Below are 18,203 nucleotides of genomic sequence, written 5' to 3'. Positions count from 1 at the left end.
CTTCGTTCATCCAATCAACATAGGTTCTAGGTTCCCAGAGTCAAAAGAGCTAGAATGGGTGGTCGCTCATTCTCTTGCCTGGCTCCTTTCCTTTGGAACTGTCTTCCCTTATCTTTGCGCACTGAAGCTTGTTATCTCAAGTTTCGCAGAGAGGTTAAAACCTGGTTATTTAACCAATAACTGTCTCCCCGGACTCTTTCAGCTGGCTCTCTCCCCTAATCTGGTCTCTAGCACCGGGAAACCTTCGGGTAGCTGTGCGCTTTACAAACTTAAATATAATAATTATAATAATAATATAATAATAATAATGTAGTGCTGGAAGAGCAACTCTAGCGAAATAGGAGCAACTAGGTACCTTCCATTTAGGGCAGATGGCTAAAACAAATTCAAGGAAACCCACCCCTTCCACAAAAAAAAAAGGAAGAAGGTCCAGCGCTAACATTTTAGCCAGCTTCGCATTGTACAAATGTGCCGTTGGGTGGTTGCGCTCGTACTGCCCCTCCAACCTAAGCATGCTGTCATTGGTAGACTGGAATATTTTCCTTTGTGGTGCAGTTGTCTTCTTGAACCAAATTAGGCTCAACAACACACTTTTTGTTATTGCAGTACTCTGTTGCCTTGGTGTCTCAGCCTGACTCACTACAGTGCCACTGAGATGTTGCTGAGGATGTGGGTGGTACCACTACACAGCTAGGGACAGGGCTTGAAATGTCTCCCTCTTTTTCACCTTCCACCGCAATCATATTGTCTTCTACTTCTTTATCCCCAGCAACAGCAATGGGGGCAGTTTTATTTTTTTGTAAGTGAAGTAGGTGAGCCTCCCACTGGATCATGTGTTTTTTTTCAAGATGACTTGATTGGCCTCCGGTACCATAGCTTGTACCAAGCTTACCCCGCCTAGCAGCGTCTAGACAAATTAAGCATATAGTAATGTTCTCCTCTCTACTGCTAACCAAAAAGAAGTCCCAAACTGGGGAGGTGTACTTTCTGGTGCTGCTGGAGGTGCCACTTTCAATGTCAGATGAACTGGAGGGTGGCTGTGGAATTTTATTCTGTACACTTACAGTACCACTACCTGAGGTAATGGTTGAGCTTAATGTAGGTCCCTGCCGGGCTTTAGCAAATGAAAATAAGGAAGCTGGAGGTGGTATTACCTGTCTTGGTGGTATCAATGCTATATCCCTTGCAGCTATTTTTGATAGGGTTATAATGTTGGTCTCCATCTCCTCTGGGCTGGGAGTGATGTTCATGATGACTGGCTCGTAATCATCATTATCCCCCTCTTCTACATCTACCTCCATAACTCTAAGGCTTTCTGGAACCTTCCTGTTAGTTTTCACTATCCTTGTCTTGTGGCATGCATCACTCTCAGACTGAGCTGGTGGATTCCAAGTGGCATCTAGATTATCAAAAGCGGGGCTTGAAGAAGAAGTTGATGGACTAACCAACCTTTTCCTTGCTGTGGATATGGAAACCTATTGAGCTTCTGAAAGAGTGGGTTGCTCCTCTTCGTCTGCAGTAAGATCGATTTCCTGAACTGCCCCTACTTCGGGAAGAACAACTACTATTGTGGACTGTTGTCGCTGCTGTTGTTGCGGATGTTGTTGTGGCTGTTGTTGCGGCTGTTGTTGTGGCTGCTGTTGCAACTGCTGTTGTGGCTGTTGTTGTGGCTGTTGTTGCCCACTTATCTGCTGACTTTCCGCCTACGTTGATTGTGTACTACTTTGCAATAATAACATTTCAACATCACTGCTTGTTAGTAGACTGGCTACCTCTGCCACACTCATGGGCCTGGGCCTAGGTTGGTGGAGTGGACCCGCTGATGCTGAGGTGCTGTTCCCAGCTTGGTCCTAGCTTGACACCGCTACTGTAGGTGTAAGTTTTGTTTTTCTAAAAAACAACAAGGGCGGCACATTAGTCTTGGCAAGTGCCACCTCCTTCTTCTGTTCCTTCTTCTCACTGGCAACTTTCATGGTACTGAAGGACCTGTTAACTTTCTTTGTAGCCCTCTTCTTCAGATGTCAGCTGGACGCTGGTGCACAAGTTGTTAGCAGAGATGTCTGTGGCCACACGTCATGTGACGTTGTGTGCAGCAGGATTTCAGTCTGGCAGTACAACGGGTGATGATGATGACACTTCCTCCTCAGTCTTTTTGTGCACCTAAAAGCAAAGAAGCCAGAAGAACATCAGTGAAATGTTGCATTTGTTGTTGTGGTTCATTTACTACTTGTACAAACAAACAAATATAATATATAACTTAGTGTGTGGTGGTCACACTTGTTAGTGTGATATATTTTATTAAACTTTATTATCTCAGTTTAAGTTATAAAAAAAATAGTGTAGCCATTTGTGAGATGTTGACAACATCATGGCATACTGTGTACACTCAGGAAGGATAAGAAAGAAGAACAAAAACAAAAATACAAATGTAATGGAAGTGAAACCTGTTTTTTGGCATTAAATTATTAGCTCATCATGTCATTCAGGGAGCTGCAGATGCCAAAGGGGATGGAAGGAAGCAGTAAGACAAGAGGAACATAGCAAAGACATGCAGGATGAAAGAGCTGTTGGCAGACTAGGCCACAAACTTGCAGTCCTATGGCAAAAGCAAACTGTCTGGCTTCAAAATAGTCACCAGCCACATGGCCAGGCCCACAACAACAATGAGAAAGCAAAGACAGACAATACAGGCCTATGGCAAAAGCACACTGCCTGGCTACAAAATGGCCACCAGCCACATGGCCAGGCCCACAACAACAAGAAGCCTAGGCCAAAAAGGAACAAAGGAAACACATGCAGGTCTATATGGCAAAAGCAGCACACTTATGTAACCAGCACCACAAAATGGCCACCAACTGCAGGGACACTCACAGTCACAAGCAACAAGCAGGAGGCCTGGAAAACAATGAACTGAAACAGACCTATAATAGCCACGGAAAGGAGGCATGCTAAACAACACAGCTTTAATGCAATAAAATGCAAAAAATAAAGTCCACCGAGCTAAACAAGGTGTGCAAGGAAGATACACAACACACCACACACACCCATAACAAATGCATTTATTTAACACACACCCAAAAACTGAAATTACCTAAAAAATACACATTTTTCAATTCAATCCAATGACATCCATGCCCTAAATGATGTTTAAAATAAATTCAAGACACCAAAGGAACAGTTGTTTCATCATGCACCCATGACTAGCTCTGGGCCTACTGGCTACCAACAATACATTTTATTAAAAATGGATGAAAAGTACCAAAATTGTAGTTGCAGCAACTGCAATGCCCCAATCAAACAAACAACTACACCAACTTTCTTGTACAATCTCAAATCCAAACGTCCTCAAATAGAATGATATATGATGCAGCAGAGAGCAGACACAAAGAGTGATCCTTCCAGCTCCGTCCAAATCCAAATGAAAAATGAACAGGAGATAAACAAAGCACTGGGAGGAGCCTGATGGACAGGAACAGGAAGTTGGAGAATCTGTGTCACTTCCTTCCTCTCCAAAAAATAAGTTTTTTTTAAAAAGTACTCCTTGCACAAAAAGTACAGTCAAATGTCAATCTGAGGAGTTTTTTTCATCCAAATCATCATTTTAGATAAGGTTTTATGCTGCTCGAGATATTATTCTTCTCCAGATTGTAAATCTTGCATGTTTGACATCTCGAGCTTCACCAAACTTCCGCCGGATGTTGTGTCTGAATGATGTGTTCATGATCGTACACTCTTGCGGTGTTTGTTGGTGCGGCGAATGACGTATTCGCGGTCGCACAATCTTGCGGGATCACACAGCCGGCTATCAAAATCTTGTGGTGCACGCGAACGGATAGGAAAACTCATCGACGAACGCAGGGATCCCAGTAAGTCGTTACCAGGCGCGCGCAGACGCATTTTTAAAGCGCAAGAAAGGAAATAATTCTGATACCCCGCGGAGCGGGAATTTCCAGTAATTCCGCGTTCTCCGTGGAACGCAAAATTGCCGAAATACCACAAATTCCGCAAGCGGAGCGGATTTTGACGCCCAGGGTTACTCTATATGCACAGTTTTGAATCCAAAGATATCGACCCGCCAGACAACCCTTATTCTGCCAATCTTAAAATCTGGAGGCGATATATTGATGACTTACTGGTGGTATGGGAAGGTTTGGCCTACTTACTAGAAACCTTTGCCACCTGCCTTAACTCAAGGGATCCCCATTTCAGATACATGTGTGAATTCAGCAGGACCTCCTTCTCTTTCTTGACCTACAACTATATTCGAAGGACAGTGGCATATGCTCAGAGCTACATAGGAAAACCATGCTCGCAACTCTTTACTAAGTTATACCAGTTGCCACCCACATGCTCTCAGAAAAAACCTCCTGTCTCAGGATACACAGAAACTGCACAAAGTTACGAAGTACAGAGAGCATGCCGTTACACTTAGCATCCTTCTATCAGAATGATCTTACCTTACCAAAACTCATACAGAAAGCATCAGAAAGGGCCAGGAACAGCCACCAAAAAGCCCTCCCTGAAACATAGACCAAAAGCCCCATGGACCACTTGGTCTGCGTCAGCACCTACAGACACCTGATCAACATTGTTAAGAGATAAATAAACAAGAACTGGTCCATTCTTAACACAGGGGAAAACCAGTTCAACAGACCTCTTTTTGCCATTGAACGCAGCAAGAATATTGTGGATATCCTGATGCATACACACCATAAAGCACCTACCCATACACTGAGGGAAGCTCGACAGAACATCCTATGGTCAACTGTGCCTGCCAAAGGACACAATACCTGTGGGCCGTGCATTGTCTGTCCATATACCATCACTATATCCCACATTGACATGGGCCTGTCCACCCCCCTGGGAGTGACGCACTTTTACTAATTGCAACACAGAGGGGGTAATCTAGATCCTACTTTACCCTTGCAGTTTGATCTATGTAGCTATGACCACATGCAAGGTGAGACAGAGAATAGTGGAACATCAGACCTTGATACGGTGCAAGTAAAATAGAACCAAAAGCACTAGATACATATGGACACAGGCCACACAGAGGACGACATCTGATGAGCAATCATAGACAAACCCAACTACCTCCAGGCAATTATGTACTCACAAATCAGTCCTGTTCCGCAGAGAACAAAGATGGATTTCTAGGCTCCGCTGTGATAGACAGGGCTTGAACAAGGATATCCGCTGTACGAGTATGGGATGGTAGATACATCCCTCCTTTAGATCATACACTATCAAGGTGTTAGCAATACCAACCACACGTACATCCCGAACACAATATAAATGGCTCTTACTCAAGACCATATATTGTCCGGCTAACATCAGAGCAACGTCCAGATGTATACTACCTGTAAAAGTTAGTCCCTTATCCCAAATCATAAAAAATGAGTCCATTCCATTTCTGGACCTCTAATTCCATTAAGCCCAATTTGGAGCCCCAAATTACCCCCCTTTTTTAGAACAGGGCCAGACCAAAGGGGACAGAGAAGAAGAGGAAACAGATCGACACCAGGTAACCAACAAGATGCTCAGAGATTGCAGTGGGATCCGGCACTTAAAAAAAACCTGAAAAAGAGCATGACAAGAGATCCCTCCCCACCAACAAGCACCACTCCGATCGAGTTGTCAATCTTAGTCCCAAGGTTCTGACTCCATTAGAACATGATGTCCTAAATAAGTGACTGGGCTTTGTCCCCACCCACTTGGGTGATGATTTCATCACACAGATTGAACTATCCTAGTTCTTCAGAAAGATTCGATTGGCCTTCTTCTTCTCAGACAATACAGAAACTAATAATAATTATACTAATAATAATACTAAGTTTTATAGAGTGCAAACAGCTACCTCACACGGAGATGTCCCGGCGCTTAGTCAGCAGCAAACGTGAACTAAGTGATTCAGACCAGATAGAGGATCAGTAGATGGAGTTACTGATCAAAGAGCCACGTCTTTAGCTGTTTCCTAAAGCAGGTCTCTGACTTGGCATTGCGAATCGAGAGTGGAAGAGCATTCCACAACCTAGCTGTTCTCGCCGAGAAGGATCTCCCCCCAAGACGGGCTTTCGCAAATCTGGGGACAGCGAGCAAGTTAAGTGTGTTTGAGCGTAAGGACCGCACTTAATGGTACTGGGGGAGTCTTATTTTAAGATAGGGCACTTACCCTGGAGTGCCCAGAATGCCTGGGTCAGAGCCTTGAACTCGATCCTGCTTACCACAGGGAGCCAGTGAAGATTGCGTAGGTGCGGAGAGACCCGATGCTTAAACGGAATATGTTTGATCAGTCTCGCAGCCGCATTCTGCACCATCTGTAGCCTTTGGATTGCACACTTCGGCAGACCAAGATACAGGCCGTTTTTCGTAGTCTAGTCTTGAAGTTACGGTAGCATGGACTACTGCTTTACGACAATCAGCAGGCAGAAAATCCTGAAACTTTCGAAGATTTCTAAGTTTGTTTAAGCACCCCGAAGTAACCTGTTGAATATGAGTAAGGAAGGAGAGGCCATCATCCCATCTTACTCCCAGGTTTTTTGCACTAGTACTGGGGAGCGGTGGGGGTCCCATTTTGGTGGGCCACCACAGGTCGGATGCGGGCACTTGATCTTTTCCAAAGAAGACCACCTCTGTTTTCCCTGCGTTTAGTTTTAGTTTGTTAGTAAGGCAATATCACGGAGGCAGCCCTTAAAATTTCCAAATGCTTCCTCTGACTGCTCTTTGTAGGAGAAAACCAACTGTGTGTCATCAGCGTATGAAATCGATTTGACACCCCAGTTTCCTATTAAGGTAAAAAGAGGGGCCAGATAAAAATTTTAAAAAAAGGGACTAAGGTCTGATCCCTGAGGGACGCCACATCTAATAGGTTTGGGTTTGGATGTAAAAGGGCGAAGAGCAACCTTCTGGGAGCGGTCGCTCATATATGACTGTACCCAGGCCAGTGCCAAGCCACCCAGGCCAATGCTTTCCAGTCTCTGCAGCAGTCTGGCATGATCGACTGTATCGAATGCTGCAGATAGATCCAGGAGCACCAGCATTGCTGATGCCCCTGAATCTAGAGCCCACCTCACTGAATCTGCAACCTCTATAAGAGCAGTTTCAGTGCTGAAACCGGGCCGAAAACCTGACTTTGTTTCATGCAGGATGGCATTATTTTCAATGAACTGGTTCAATTGGCGTTGGACCAGTTTCTCCAACATTTTGCCTGGCGCAGGGAGGAGCAAAATCGGCCTGAGATTGCTAAAATCAGCCATGGGTCTGTTGTTTTTTTTTCAAGGGCAGCAATGTGACAGGTTTCCAAACATCAGGAAAAACTCCGGTAGAGAGGGATGTGTTCCAAATGTGGGTGAGTGTATCTGACAGAAACAGGCATATCCTATTCCATAATTTAGGTGGGCAAGTATCATCCGGGGCCCCAGATTTGCACCTATCAATCTCCGCCAGAGCCCGTGTTGCGAGATAGGGGAGAAGTGTACCAAGGACGGGACCAGCTTAGGGACCACATGACCTTGTAAGAGAAACCGGCACGGGCAGGAGGAATAAGACTACCTTTAATCCACCTTTACACTTTGAGACATACTTTTAATAAGTGTATTTTATGATAAAAATATGCCATTCATTTTCCTTTGCTCTACCTGAGACTCAGTAATTGGTACAAGGTATATTGCTTCTTGCAAGTAGCCTTGCAGTTATCTATCTGTTTCCTCATGGTACTGAAACACGTGGGACAGAATTTGTTTGACTTGGCATCTTTTGGCGGGTTTCCCCCGAGTTTTTGCTTTCTGCCTTCCAGGTTTTTACTCTGTTTTTGCTGGTATAACGTTTCTGCATGCTTTTTGCACTACTGATCAGTGGTAAAGTGCGTGAGCTCCTGTGGTAAATTGTGTTATGATTGGATGTGCGACTCACTTGTCAGCCCCCAGTAACGGGCACTGCGAGTGCCGGAGCTTGTTAGTTCGCTGCTGCTCGTGGGCCTGCAGCACAGATTGTGCCACTCACATACGTAGTTCGAACAAGGTATAAGTGAAAGAAGTTTGGTATGCCTGAACTCAGCGTCTTTAGCAAGGGTGCCATTTTCATTCTGAGTTCATAAAGGCCACTTTTAGAACGTGGGTATTACTTTGCATGGTCATCCCTTGTGCCTCTCCTGGAATGTGGATTGCCTGTCTGGTTTTTGGGACGACAGATGGTTGGGGAGCGGGGTGGCTTCTGATAGTCTAGGTAGGTCAGGAAAGGGCTCAACAGACCTGGATTGCGATGGGGGAAGAGGGAGGGAATCTCCATGCACCTCAAAGGGCCTGATCTGCCTCTGACTAAGCCGTCCCCACCTCCTGCCAGGAATTCACACCCGAGACGGTCCAACTGGTTCTGGCTGGACACAGACACCCTTTGCCTGAAAGATCAAAGGATTTTTGGACACAAATGCTGGGTCCAAGACCCCTGAATTTTAGAACTCATCTGGATCACGAAGACTGTTAAGAAGAAGCGCCAGAGAAGCTGCGAAAGGAACGATTGCTTTGCTGGGTGCCGGGCCAGACTGACCTGCAGTGGCTGCTTCTGTCTTGGGCAGTGCCTGTTGGAGTTAGAGCATAAAATAATGCGTGTAGTAATGAACATTAAATAACACCAAACCCATTTGCAGGGGTTAAATATCCTTTATATACACCTTTATGCTGTATACATTGATTGTTTATACTCGTTTCATTAATGGAACTACAATTATGGGCGGGATGACATCATCCGGTAGTCCCTATTGCGAGTTCTCTCGCGGGAGTTCGAGCGCAAAGGAGTGCGCTTTACACTTCACCAACAAACGGGGCTAAGACTAAAATTCCGGCGTTTTGCTTCATAAATAAGGCATGGAGAGGTAAAGGGGAAGTATAAACTCGCCGGGTTTTTCCCTATTTGAAGAGTGAGGCGGAAGGGTACAATACCAGCACCCCTCGGAGATACTGTTAAATTCACCGACCCTCTCCTGTTCGGTACCTCCCCCAAGACTCAGATGGGAGCTTGAGGTACTGACGGAGAGGTGAGCTTAAAGAATCTTCCCTTATTTATTTCAAGTAATACTGCATAGGCTCGGGCCATACAGCTACAAAGTCCATGTTTGTCGGAATCCACAAGTTAGAGTCTGTTGATTAATACTACCCCCCCTTAGAATATTTAATTACTTTGAGATATTCTCAAATGCAATTTTGTGGTTGAATATGATAAATCTGGGAGACTTTGAAACTGGGCACACATAGTTGGTGCGCTGGAGTCTCTACATATGTTGATCTCTAGATATAAGTAGAGTTGCTGAACAGAAATAGTTTTGGGCATTTCAGAAGGCTGATAATTAAGCTTTATGGTGTTTCCTCTTTCTGTTTTATCTCTTATATCTATGTAGTGCGGGGCCTCGTAGAACCTGAGCAAGGTCCAGGTGAGGTGAGGTCAATTCCCCTACCATGAAGGGTGAGCACGAATAGATTATTTTTCTTATAAATGTTTTTGGTGAAACACATGTTTTAGGATAAGGACACAGCTAGTTGGCAATTAACTATTATACATTTTCCTCCATAGAAATCGTACTTCTTAAATGACATGGAGGGCTAATGTCTTCCGTTGTTACAGGTTGTATCGTATTCAACCGTTTTTCTTACTTTTTCCACTTTGGTTTTGGTGGTGCCTTTTTTGTTTTATAATCATTAAGTGCAACTATTGAAAGAACAGAGGCCCTGATGAAAGCCAAGGGATGCAATGCCCGGTAGGCAGAAACATGTTGGCCCTTTATAAGACCGATATTTGCTGACTGTCTCTCTTGCACTGTTCTAGGTTTTTAATTAGGAGATGTTGTTCGGCCGTAGAATAAAGTTGTTAGTAGGAGGACACACCATCCTATTTTAAATTCACTATTTTGTTTTTGTTGCACTATTATTCACTTAACCATCAAAGATCAGCCATCACTGACGGTTCATTTGTGTTGGTGGACCAAATCCTTTACCAGCAACAAATGGTGTGGCGCTTTAGGTCCCAATGATCAGGGGACTAGCCTAACTCACACCTGGGTTTGGCCAGATGATAGGACTGATCATCAAGTAAATTTGATGGTAACCCATTGCTAAATGTTTTGGATTTTGAAAACCATCTGTGAATGGCCTGCACTGTGTCTGTTTTTCCTATTAACATAGTGTTCACCTTCTTTTAAAATAGGCTGTTTCCATGTGAAACAAACACTCCGAGATTCTGGTAATTCGGATTGGCAGCACAGCTACAAAAGTAGGCTGTTAGACCCCCTGTGTTCTGATGTTATATATATTGGGCAGTGAAAGGCCTGGACTGGACTTTCTGAAACCGAAGTGGTGAGACTCTCCAAGGGCTTGAGGTAGAGCTTGCCCCCTGTTCACGGAGTCCAGGAACAGCAAAGACTTCAGGTTCTTCGCCCGCAGCACGGGGACTGTGTTTTGTGCTGCTCCACGAAGAACACCCCTAGACGACGTCTACAACGACCCTGCCGAACCCGTGTCCTGAAGGCACTGCAGACGGCACCGCCGCCACGCCATGACCCTGGTCTCACCAACAACACCTGTTGATGCCACCACTGAGCCCCTGCTCGCACCACGACCTGTGGGCACCGCCTCGCTACATGACGACGCAGTGGCCTTCGTGACGCTGCCATTTCCTGCCGTAATCGACGCCGCTGCTAGCCCCATGGTTTGGGGGCACTGCTCATGAGTTAACACGATGCACCGCCCTCATCCCACACTGCAGCCTTAGCCTACCGAAGCCGGCACCCTCGACTCCAGCTCGTCAGCCGACGACAGCGATTCAGCAACGACAACGCCGTTGGCTGCACCGTGACCTGCTAGCACCGTGACGACGATGCCAACTGATGCCGCCAGCAAGCCGCTGTTCGCACTGTGACCTGGGGACACCGCCCGCCGCACCACTGCGCTTTACACCACAGCACCCGATGCCTGTTGCCGCCAGCGCTCCAAATCCCATCAGAAAGGAGCTCGACCTGCCGCCCGAGTGACTCCAAGGGCCCCATCGCCCTGCATCTCTGAAAGGTACTGTTTGTGGGTCTTCCCAACACCGTAGTTGGCCTGCGACCCCGCGGTCAGCCAGAACTGTTTCTAGATGTGTTGTTCACATCGCCACGATAGTCCCGGACGGAGCTATCGACCTTAACTATTTTTGAAAAGCATATTTTGTGAAGATTTTACAGTATAGTATTGTGGATTCTTTTTATTGTATTTGGTCTTGTCTTAAATATATAAAAATTGGATATTTTTCTAAACTGGTGTGGTGTCATTTTGTAGTGCGTACACTGTATTACTATTGGTTATGTGCAAATGCTTACACACTGCTTATAAAATAAGCCTGACTGCTAGTGCCAGGCTACCAAGGGAGTGAGCAGGGATCATTTCAGAAGTGTAACTCCCTTATCCTGACTAGAGAGGTGGTTTCTGACTCGCTTTGACGCAAGTCTGAACTAGCCGGAAGCAACATTTCTAACAGAATTATATTTACTCTGGTCCCTATTCCGTCTCTGACTCCCTTTTAGAATTGGAATACATTGTTTTTACTTTCTTTTCTACCAGTTTTCAAATTCTAAAAATAAAAAAAGTAAAAACATGTATATTCATTGTAATTCACCTGACTCAGTACAAATGGTTTCTTACCAACATATACCATGCTAACATCTGACATGTTGTTCTCATTACAGAATTATTCTCAATGTAGCTGCATCCCTGGTTCTGGAAGAGAAGGATCTGCTCAACCAGGGTCATGCGGCAGTGGCTGCTCCCATCTGCTCGTGCCCTTTGTGGTTTTGTCCTGCATCGGTGCATTTATTGCAAGCACAACACAAACACCATCTTTGATCCTCATCTTAAGGTACTAAGCAATGCTTGCGTATCGCTCTCCTTTTAAAGGAGAAAACTCTTCACTTTCTACAAGTTCGGTGAGAAAAGCCTCGGCCAAGATTGATTGGACCTTCGGCCTCCGCCCCATTGATGGAAATTGCCATTTTAGGAACAGGCGCTCGGATAAAAGATCAATTTCCTAAAGAACACAATGAAACTCTATCTTAGGTCCAGGGCAGTTTCTGACATGCATTTAAGCGCATCTTTGTCGTATTTAGTTGCATTCATGACTTCCCTACATCAAAACTCTTAGGACCCTGCAGTACCAATTTGGTGGCCAATACGGTGTAAAGAATCTACAATGCTACAATAACTAAAAAAAAATATTTTAACTTTTAACATACTATTCTTTGTCACGTTTAAGACGAAGGACTCTTTCAGCCTGGCTTACTGAACGCCACTGAAGATGCATTATTTTAGACAATGATACCTTTAAACTGCTATCAATACGAGAAATTATATGTTTTAATTTTTCTCCTAGGTGACGTGTCAAGGCTACACTCATTCCATACTCTTTCACTTTGTTTTGGTAAATAATATCTGTATTAACGTTACTTGATGTCTACAAACAAAGTAGAGATTATTCTCCTTGGAGATCAATATTTCTCCTAGAAAGGAGGGGACAAGTATGATGTATGGCATTACATGTGAAATAAATGTATAGAATTCACTTTAAGGCCATGTGCATCACTCACAGAGCTTTCTAGAACATGGGACCCAAGAACCTTCAGGATCAAAATCATAGGTAAATTGCTGCCAGATGTTATAGGGCCAGATGTGCAAAGGTATTGTCGATGAGCAAAATTCACACTTAAAGAGGTGCTAGAGGGCTATCCTGTGTCGCTTTGAATCGCAATTAGGTGGGGCAGGAAAGGGGCATCCACCGTCTATATACAAGTTAGCATACAGGATATCACTTTTTTGTGACTACAGTTGTGGTCACAAACTAGTGATCCATTATAAACACCCTGAGAACAAAAGGAGAGGTTATCACAAGTGTGATAGGCAGCCCCGAAGGAACAGAAAGTGGTCCAGGGCAACACTACAACCTGTGCCTGATGTCTCCCCAAATGTCAACATAAAATAAAAAAACCTCTGCCCCTCTGTGGACTGGACATTGTTTACGAAAGACATCTAGGTAATTCCAAGACAGTAATGGTGGGCAACTGTCCCACACTGGTCTCTGAATCTGCACGTTGGCAGCAATTCACTGTGGAGATGCGGGGGCTGCAAAATGCCACCTGCCCCATTAGTTTTAATGTTTCATTAATAATACGGTTTTGTGAACTGTGAATATAGATTTTGTGATGCAACGGATTAGTAATACTTCAATTGCATCGCTTAGTGAACCCCTGTCCACAAATGATGGGTCAGTGTACAATTCTCACATCCTAGTTTGAAGAAGGCTTTTTACATCTGGCCCCTACAGCCTAAGGCGCTTATTTACAAGCCCCTTGCGACACTTTTGCGTCATTTTTAAAATGGGAAAATGATGTAAAAGTGGCGCAAGGGGCTTGTAAATAAGCCGCTAAGTACTTACAAAACTAAAAAGCCAAAGTTTGTAGGTCTCACCTTTTTCCTAGAACATCTTACTGTATGAACCGCTGCCTCAGAAGCATTGAATGAGACTAGATATTATCCAGGAAGCAGGAGAACTTCTCCAAATGGCTCTTGGTGAAGCACTGTAATTACACCTCCCTTCACAGAAGTGTGCTTGCTTCTTTGCCTCTGTCATCACCAGCCACTTTAGCATTCATTCACCTCTCAGGAAGCAAGTCATGCTGAGTGCCATGGCACAAATCATATTATACCGAACACCACAGTAAGGAGATGAAATACATATCATTTTCATGGATGTTCACCCACTTCCTCCCTCCTTGCCAACTTTTTCAGAATAAAAATACTCTGCCACACTTAGCTGTGCCATCCTCTGCCTGAATCATTACAGTAGTTTTAAAGTAGAAGTTAAACTTCCTGGATCAAACCCTGGGCCCCCTTTTACATCTTCCTGCAGCTGCAACTACCCCATTCATCAAGGTGGACTCCTTGGCAGTCACTGCTCCACCAGGGAAGGTCTAGCTTGAAACATGCAATAGGACTCTCCCCAACCTTTAGTCAGATCTAAAAGTATATATTCCTGGGCCTACATTAGGCTTCCCTTGGTTAGGTTTTGCACTTACCTGATGAGGCTGGCACTAGTGAGATCTGAAGAGGATGCAGAGTTACTAGGTGACTTGCTTTGACTGAGGGTTGGCGAAAGGTGTCACAAATAAGTTGAAACGAGATAAACAATGCCTTTTTGTGGTGCACATTGGTTGAATTATTTTGAATACTGCTGTTAAGGCTTAAAGTGGATCAAACCCTGGGCCCCCTTTTACATTTTCTGTAGATGCCACTACCCAATTCACTAGGCTGACCTCCAGGTCAGTCATTGCTCCACCAGGGAAGGTCTAGCTTCAAACACGCAATAGGACTCTTCCCAACCTTTAGTCAGATCTAAAAGTATATATTGACTTTACACAAAATCTACATATTCACAGAGTGTGTACAAATTAAAAAGTTCATAGGTTAAATAAGGCTATTCAGCAGGGGACCAGGATTGCTGGACCCATGCCGCTTTGCCAGGATATCCACATATGATTCATTTAGATGCAGTGAATGTAAAGGCAGTTTATTGATGTAGCCATGTGGAGCTGGTCTTCCTGGGCCTACATTGGGCTTCCCTTGGTTGGGTATTGCACTTACCTGATGAGGCTGGCATGAGTGAAATTTGAAGAGGATCCAGAGTTACTAGCTGACTTGCGTTGGCGGAAGGTGTCCCCAATAAGCTTATACTAGATAAACAATGCCTTTTTGTGGTGCACATTGGCTGAATTATTGTGTATAGTGCTGTTAAAGCTTAAAGTGGTGGAATATATTGATGGGCATGCAATCTACTTCCTATGGCACTTTCAGAAGTTACTCAAGCACGTTATTTATTTCTCCTTTAGATGCTTTATTAAGTGATTCATGCCCTGTAGATGGAGTAAAACTTGGCTATGACCATCAGGATCAAGCTGTAATTTACTCCAAAGCTCTAATAATTATCTTAAAACGTTTGTGTCTGTAGTGAGCTGAACCCAAAGCTTGGTAACGAACAGTGTGTCACATCAAATGTAGTTGTATTTCTATTGCAGCAACCTTGATGGTTCTCTTGTTACAATGTTTTGGTTCCTTGTCTGGAGCAAGTAACTTATTTCTGATACAATGATTGTTTGCTTCCTCTTCACAGGAGCGTGGGGCAGGAACATAAATCACTAGCCATTGGAATACAGCATATGTTGCTGAGAGTTTTAGGTAAGTTTTGTTGTAAAAGTACAATACCATATAAATACTAGTTTTGTTCTCTGTGCCCTTCCTTGCATGGGAAGTGAAAGTGTGTGAAATATGGACCAACAGTAAATAAAATGTGCAGCATTCTCACCTGCTCACACCAGTGTGGCAGAAATATATCTGTCTGTACACAACCAGTGAATGAATGCTAACATATTAATGTGACAACAGAATCTGACACATTTCTATCCATCAATTTACCCAGCCCACAACCCAAGGCAAGCAAACAGTTCAAATTGATCTCCATGGGCCGGAAAGTGTCATTTATTTGGATATTTGTCACCGCACTAGGGTTGAATGTTGTGAAAACGTAGCTAAGTTCAGAATTTTCCACTGTGCACAAGGGGAATGGACAAACATTCTTTCAATTAATAGGACCTGATTTTAACAAGTTTATCGTTGTTTGTTGATGAATATGTTGAATTCACCTACCTTTCTGTTCATATTGAAGCGCCTCTTTCTTTATTGAATGTGCAATTAAAGATAGCTTAAAGCAAAAGACTGGCAACATGGCCACAGAAGCCCAGGAGAAGTGGAAGTGTAATTTATCATGAGCAGTGCTCATTGAAAAAGTGAATTCTCATTATGCCACACAATGGGGGTTATTAGGATTGCGGATTTTCCGCATCCTCTGGGCCGGCGGAAGCCACCGCCGGCCCGGAGGATGCGGAAAAACCGCAGCGGACCCACCAAAGATCCACCGCCACATTAGGATGGCTGGTGAGTCCTGGTTTCCCTCCGCAGCTTTTCCGCCGCGGTTGGCTTACAACTGCGGCGGAAAAACTCTAATCTGGTGACGGTGTCTCTCAGACACCGTCAAGCAGATTAGGATGGGATGTGAAACATGCTTTTCCACGGCGGCTTTTCCGCCGTTGAAAAGCATGTGTAACTTCACTGAGGGGGCCCGTTGCGGGCCCCCTAGGTGAAGGGGGTGTGGGGGGGTGCACATGGGGGTACCTATGGTACCCCCCTGCATTTGTATGCGGAAAGCGGCAGGCAACGCGCGGTGCCTGCCTCTGTCTGCATACAAATGCAACACCTGCATTTTTAACATTGCCGCGGGTGCAGCTTGAAGCCGCACCCGCCGCAATGTTAAAAATAGAGGATGTGACCGCCAGGGTTGCGGTCACATCCTAATTGCACAGGAGGGAACTCCGCATGCCATGCGAAGGTTCCCTCCTGCTCTGGGGTCGCGGACGGACGCAAGTCCGTCCACGATCCTAATGAGGCCCAATGTGTGGTTCAGACTCGTACTTACCGCACCAATCCTCCTGCAATGCTTTAAGGTAGATTTAGTTTTGTGTACTGGTGTTTTAATGTATTTCATAGTTTTAGCCATACTTCAGAGAGTTTATCCCTTTCTTGAGTGCTCCATTTGATTTACAGTGTGGTGATAAGTCTCTGGGCATTTTTGGTGCCAGCAGTAACATGAAATTGCCCCTCAAGATATTGGCTAAAGATATCTGCTTTACATTGTACATGTGGATCCCTCAAATGGCATCAAAATGTTTGACCATGTGAGTCTGTTAGAGGATCCTTCTTCACATATAGCCTTTCAAGCTATTATATTATATAGCTTTGTTCTCTCTTTATGCAGCCTGGCAACATGTTCTCTAACTGCACTAGAGAAAGGCAATGTTGGATGTGCATATGAAACTGTCCTCCATAGTGTAATTGTATCTATACATATGGAGTTTATATAGCCTGAATGAAGCAGGAAGGCAGTGCAGCAGTGTGCATGGTCAAAGCTAAAGATACATCTATGAGTGGTTAGGGAGGCAGCCGTGTTCTAATGTCGAGAAACTGGACGGTTACTGCATCTTTTCTGGTGTTCTCTAAAAAGTCAGGTCTTCATCTATTTCCTAAATTGTACAAGCGTTGGAGCAGTCTTGATGGATAAGAGAATGTAATTCCATATTCTGGGTGCATAAATGGAGAAGGCCTGTTGCCTTTTCGTCTATTTTGCACTTCATTGATTCCAATCAGATGGTGTTCTGGCTGCAGATGTGCTGAGATGGTGAGCTTGTCAGCAAAATGGGTCTTGATTGCTTTGCAGATGATGAGCCTGGTTTGGAGGTTGGAACAGTTCAATAAGGGGAGCCTTTGGAGTTCCGTCAGGGTGGGGTGATGTGGTCATTGTTCTTCAGGCGATTGATGAGGCATGCAGTAGGTGAAATCCAGTCTCTATGGGTCTAGGCTAAAAAGCCATGTTTTCAAGGCTTTCCTAAAGATAGGTTTAGGCTTTATCTGTCGCAAAAACTTGGGCAAATCGTTCCAAAGCTTCTTGGCTACGGCCACAAAGGATCTCACTCCAATTTGTGCTTTCTTTAACCTCGGGACACTCAGAAGGTTCAAGGCGCTGGATCTAAGAGGCCTATTTTTTATACAGCTGCAAAAATGCAGCTTCAGATAGTTTGAACAATTTCCATGGAGAGAACAGAAAGCAAGAGTCAATGCCTTGAATTCTGTTCTCCTAGCCACGGGCAGCCAAAGGAGTTTCTTGATGTGTGGCGAAATGTGGTGACGGTAGGGTACTCTCCTTATCATTCTTGCCGCTGCATTTTGGACTATTTGCAGCCTTTTAATCAGGGAGGCAGGTAAGCCTACATATAGGCTATTAGCATAGTCCAATCTTGCCGTCACCGTGGCATGTATGACCACTGGGTGGCAGTCCTCCGGTAGAAAGTGGATACATTTGGGTAGACTTTTCAGTTTCCCAAAACAGGCCGAGGACACCAGCGTAATCTGGGCTGAGAGGGAGCTGTCTGTCTCCAATTTAACCCCTAAGTTTTTTGCCGATATTGCCGGGGTAGGTGGAGGGTCCATTTCTTGCGGCCACCAAAGTGCTGCAGGCGGAGGACAGATGTTTCCAAAGAATAATACCTCCATTTTATTAGCATTGACTTCAACTTGTTGTTGTTC

The 18,203-nt window shown here is 44.6% G+C and overlaps 1 protein-coding gene across 1 annotated transcript in view; it reads left to right on the top strand.

The window, feature by feature from the left end:
- Nucleotides 1-18,203, top strand: part of LOC147693574 (solute carrier organic anion transporter family member 2B1-like) — a 457,504-nt gene that overhangs the window by 413,679 nt on the left and 25,622 nt on the right. Inside the window, exons 12-13 of the mRNA XM_086933236.1 lie at nt 11,711-11,880; nt 15,181-15,245. Of these exons, the coding sequence (XP_086789362.1) occupies nt 11,711-11,880; nt 15,181-15,245 (235 nt within the window). The remainder of the gene's footprint in view (nt 1-11,710; nt 11,881-15,180; nt 15,246-18,203) is intronic.

This window comes from Lissotriton vulgaris, chromosome 8 (genome assembly GCF_964263255.1).
Source record: "Lissotriton vulgaris chromosome 8, aLisVul1.2, whole genome shotgun sequence".
Lineage (NCBI taxonomy): Eukaryota > Metazoa > Chordata > Amphibia > Caudata > Salamandridae > Lissotriton > Lissotriton vulgaris.
This window is presented reverse-complemented; position numbering and strand designations above follow the sequence as displayed.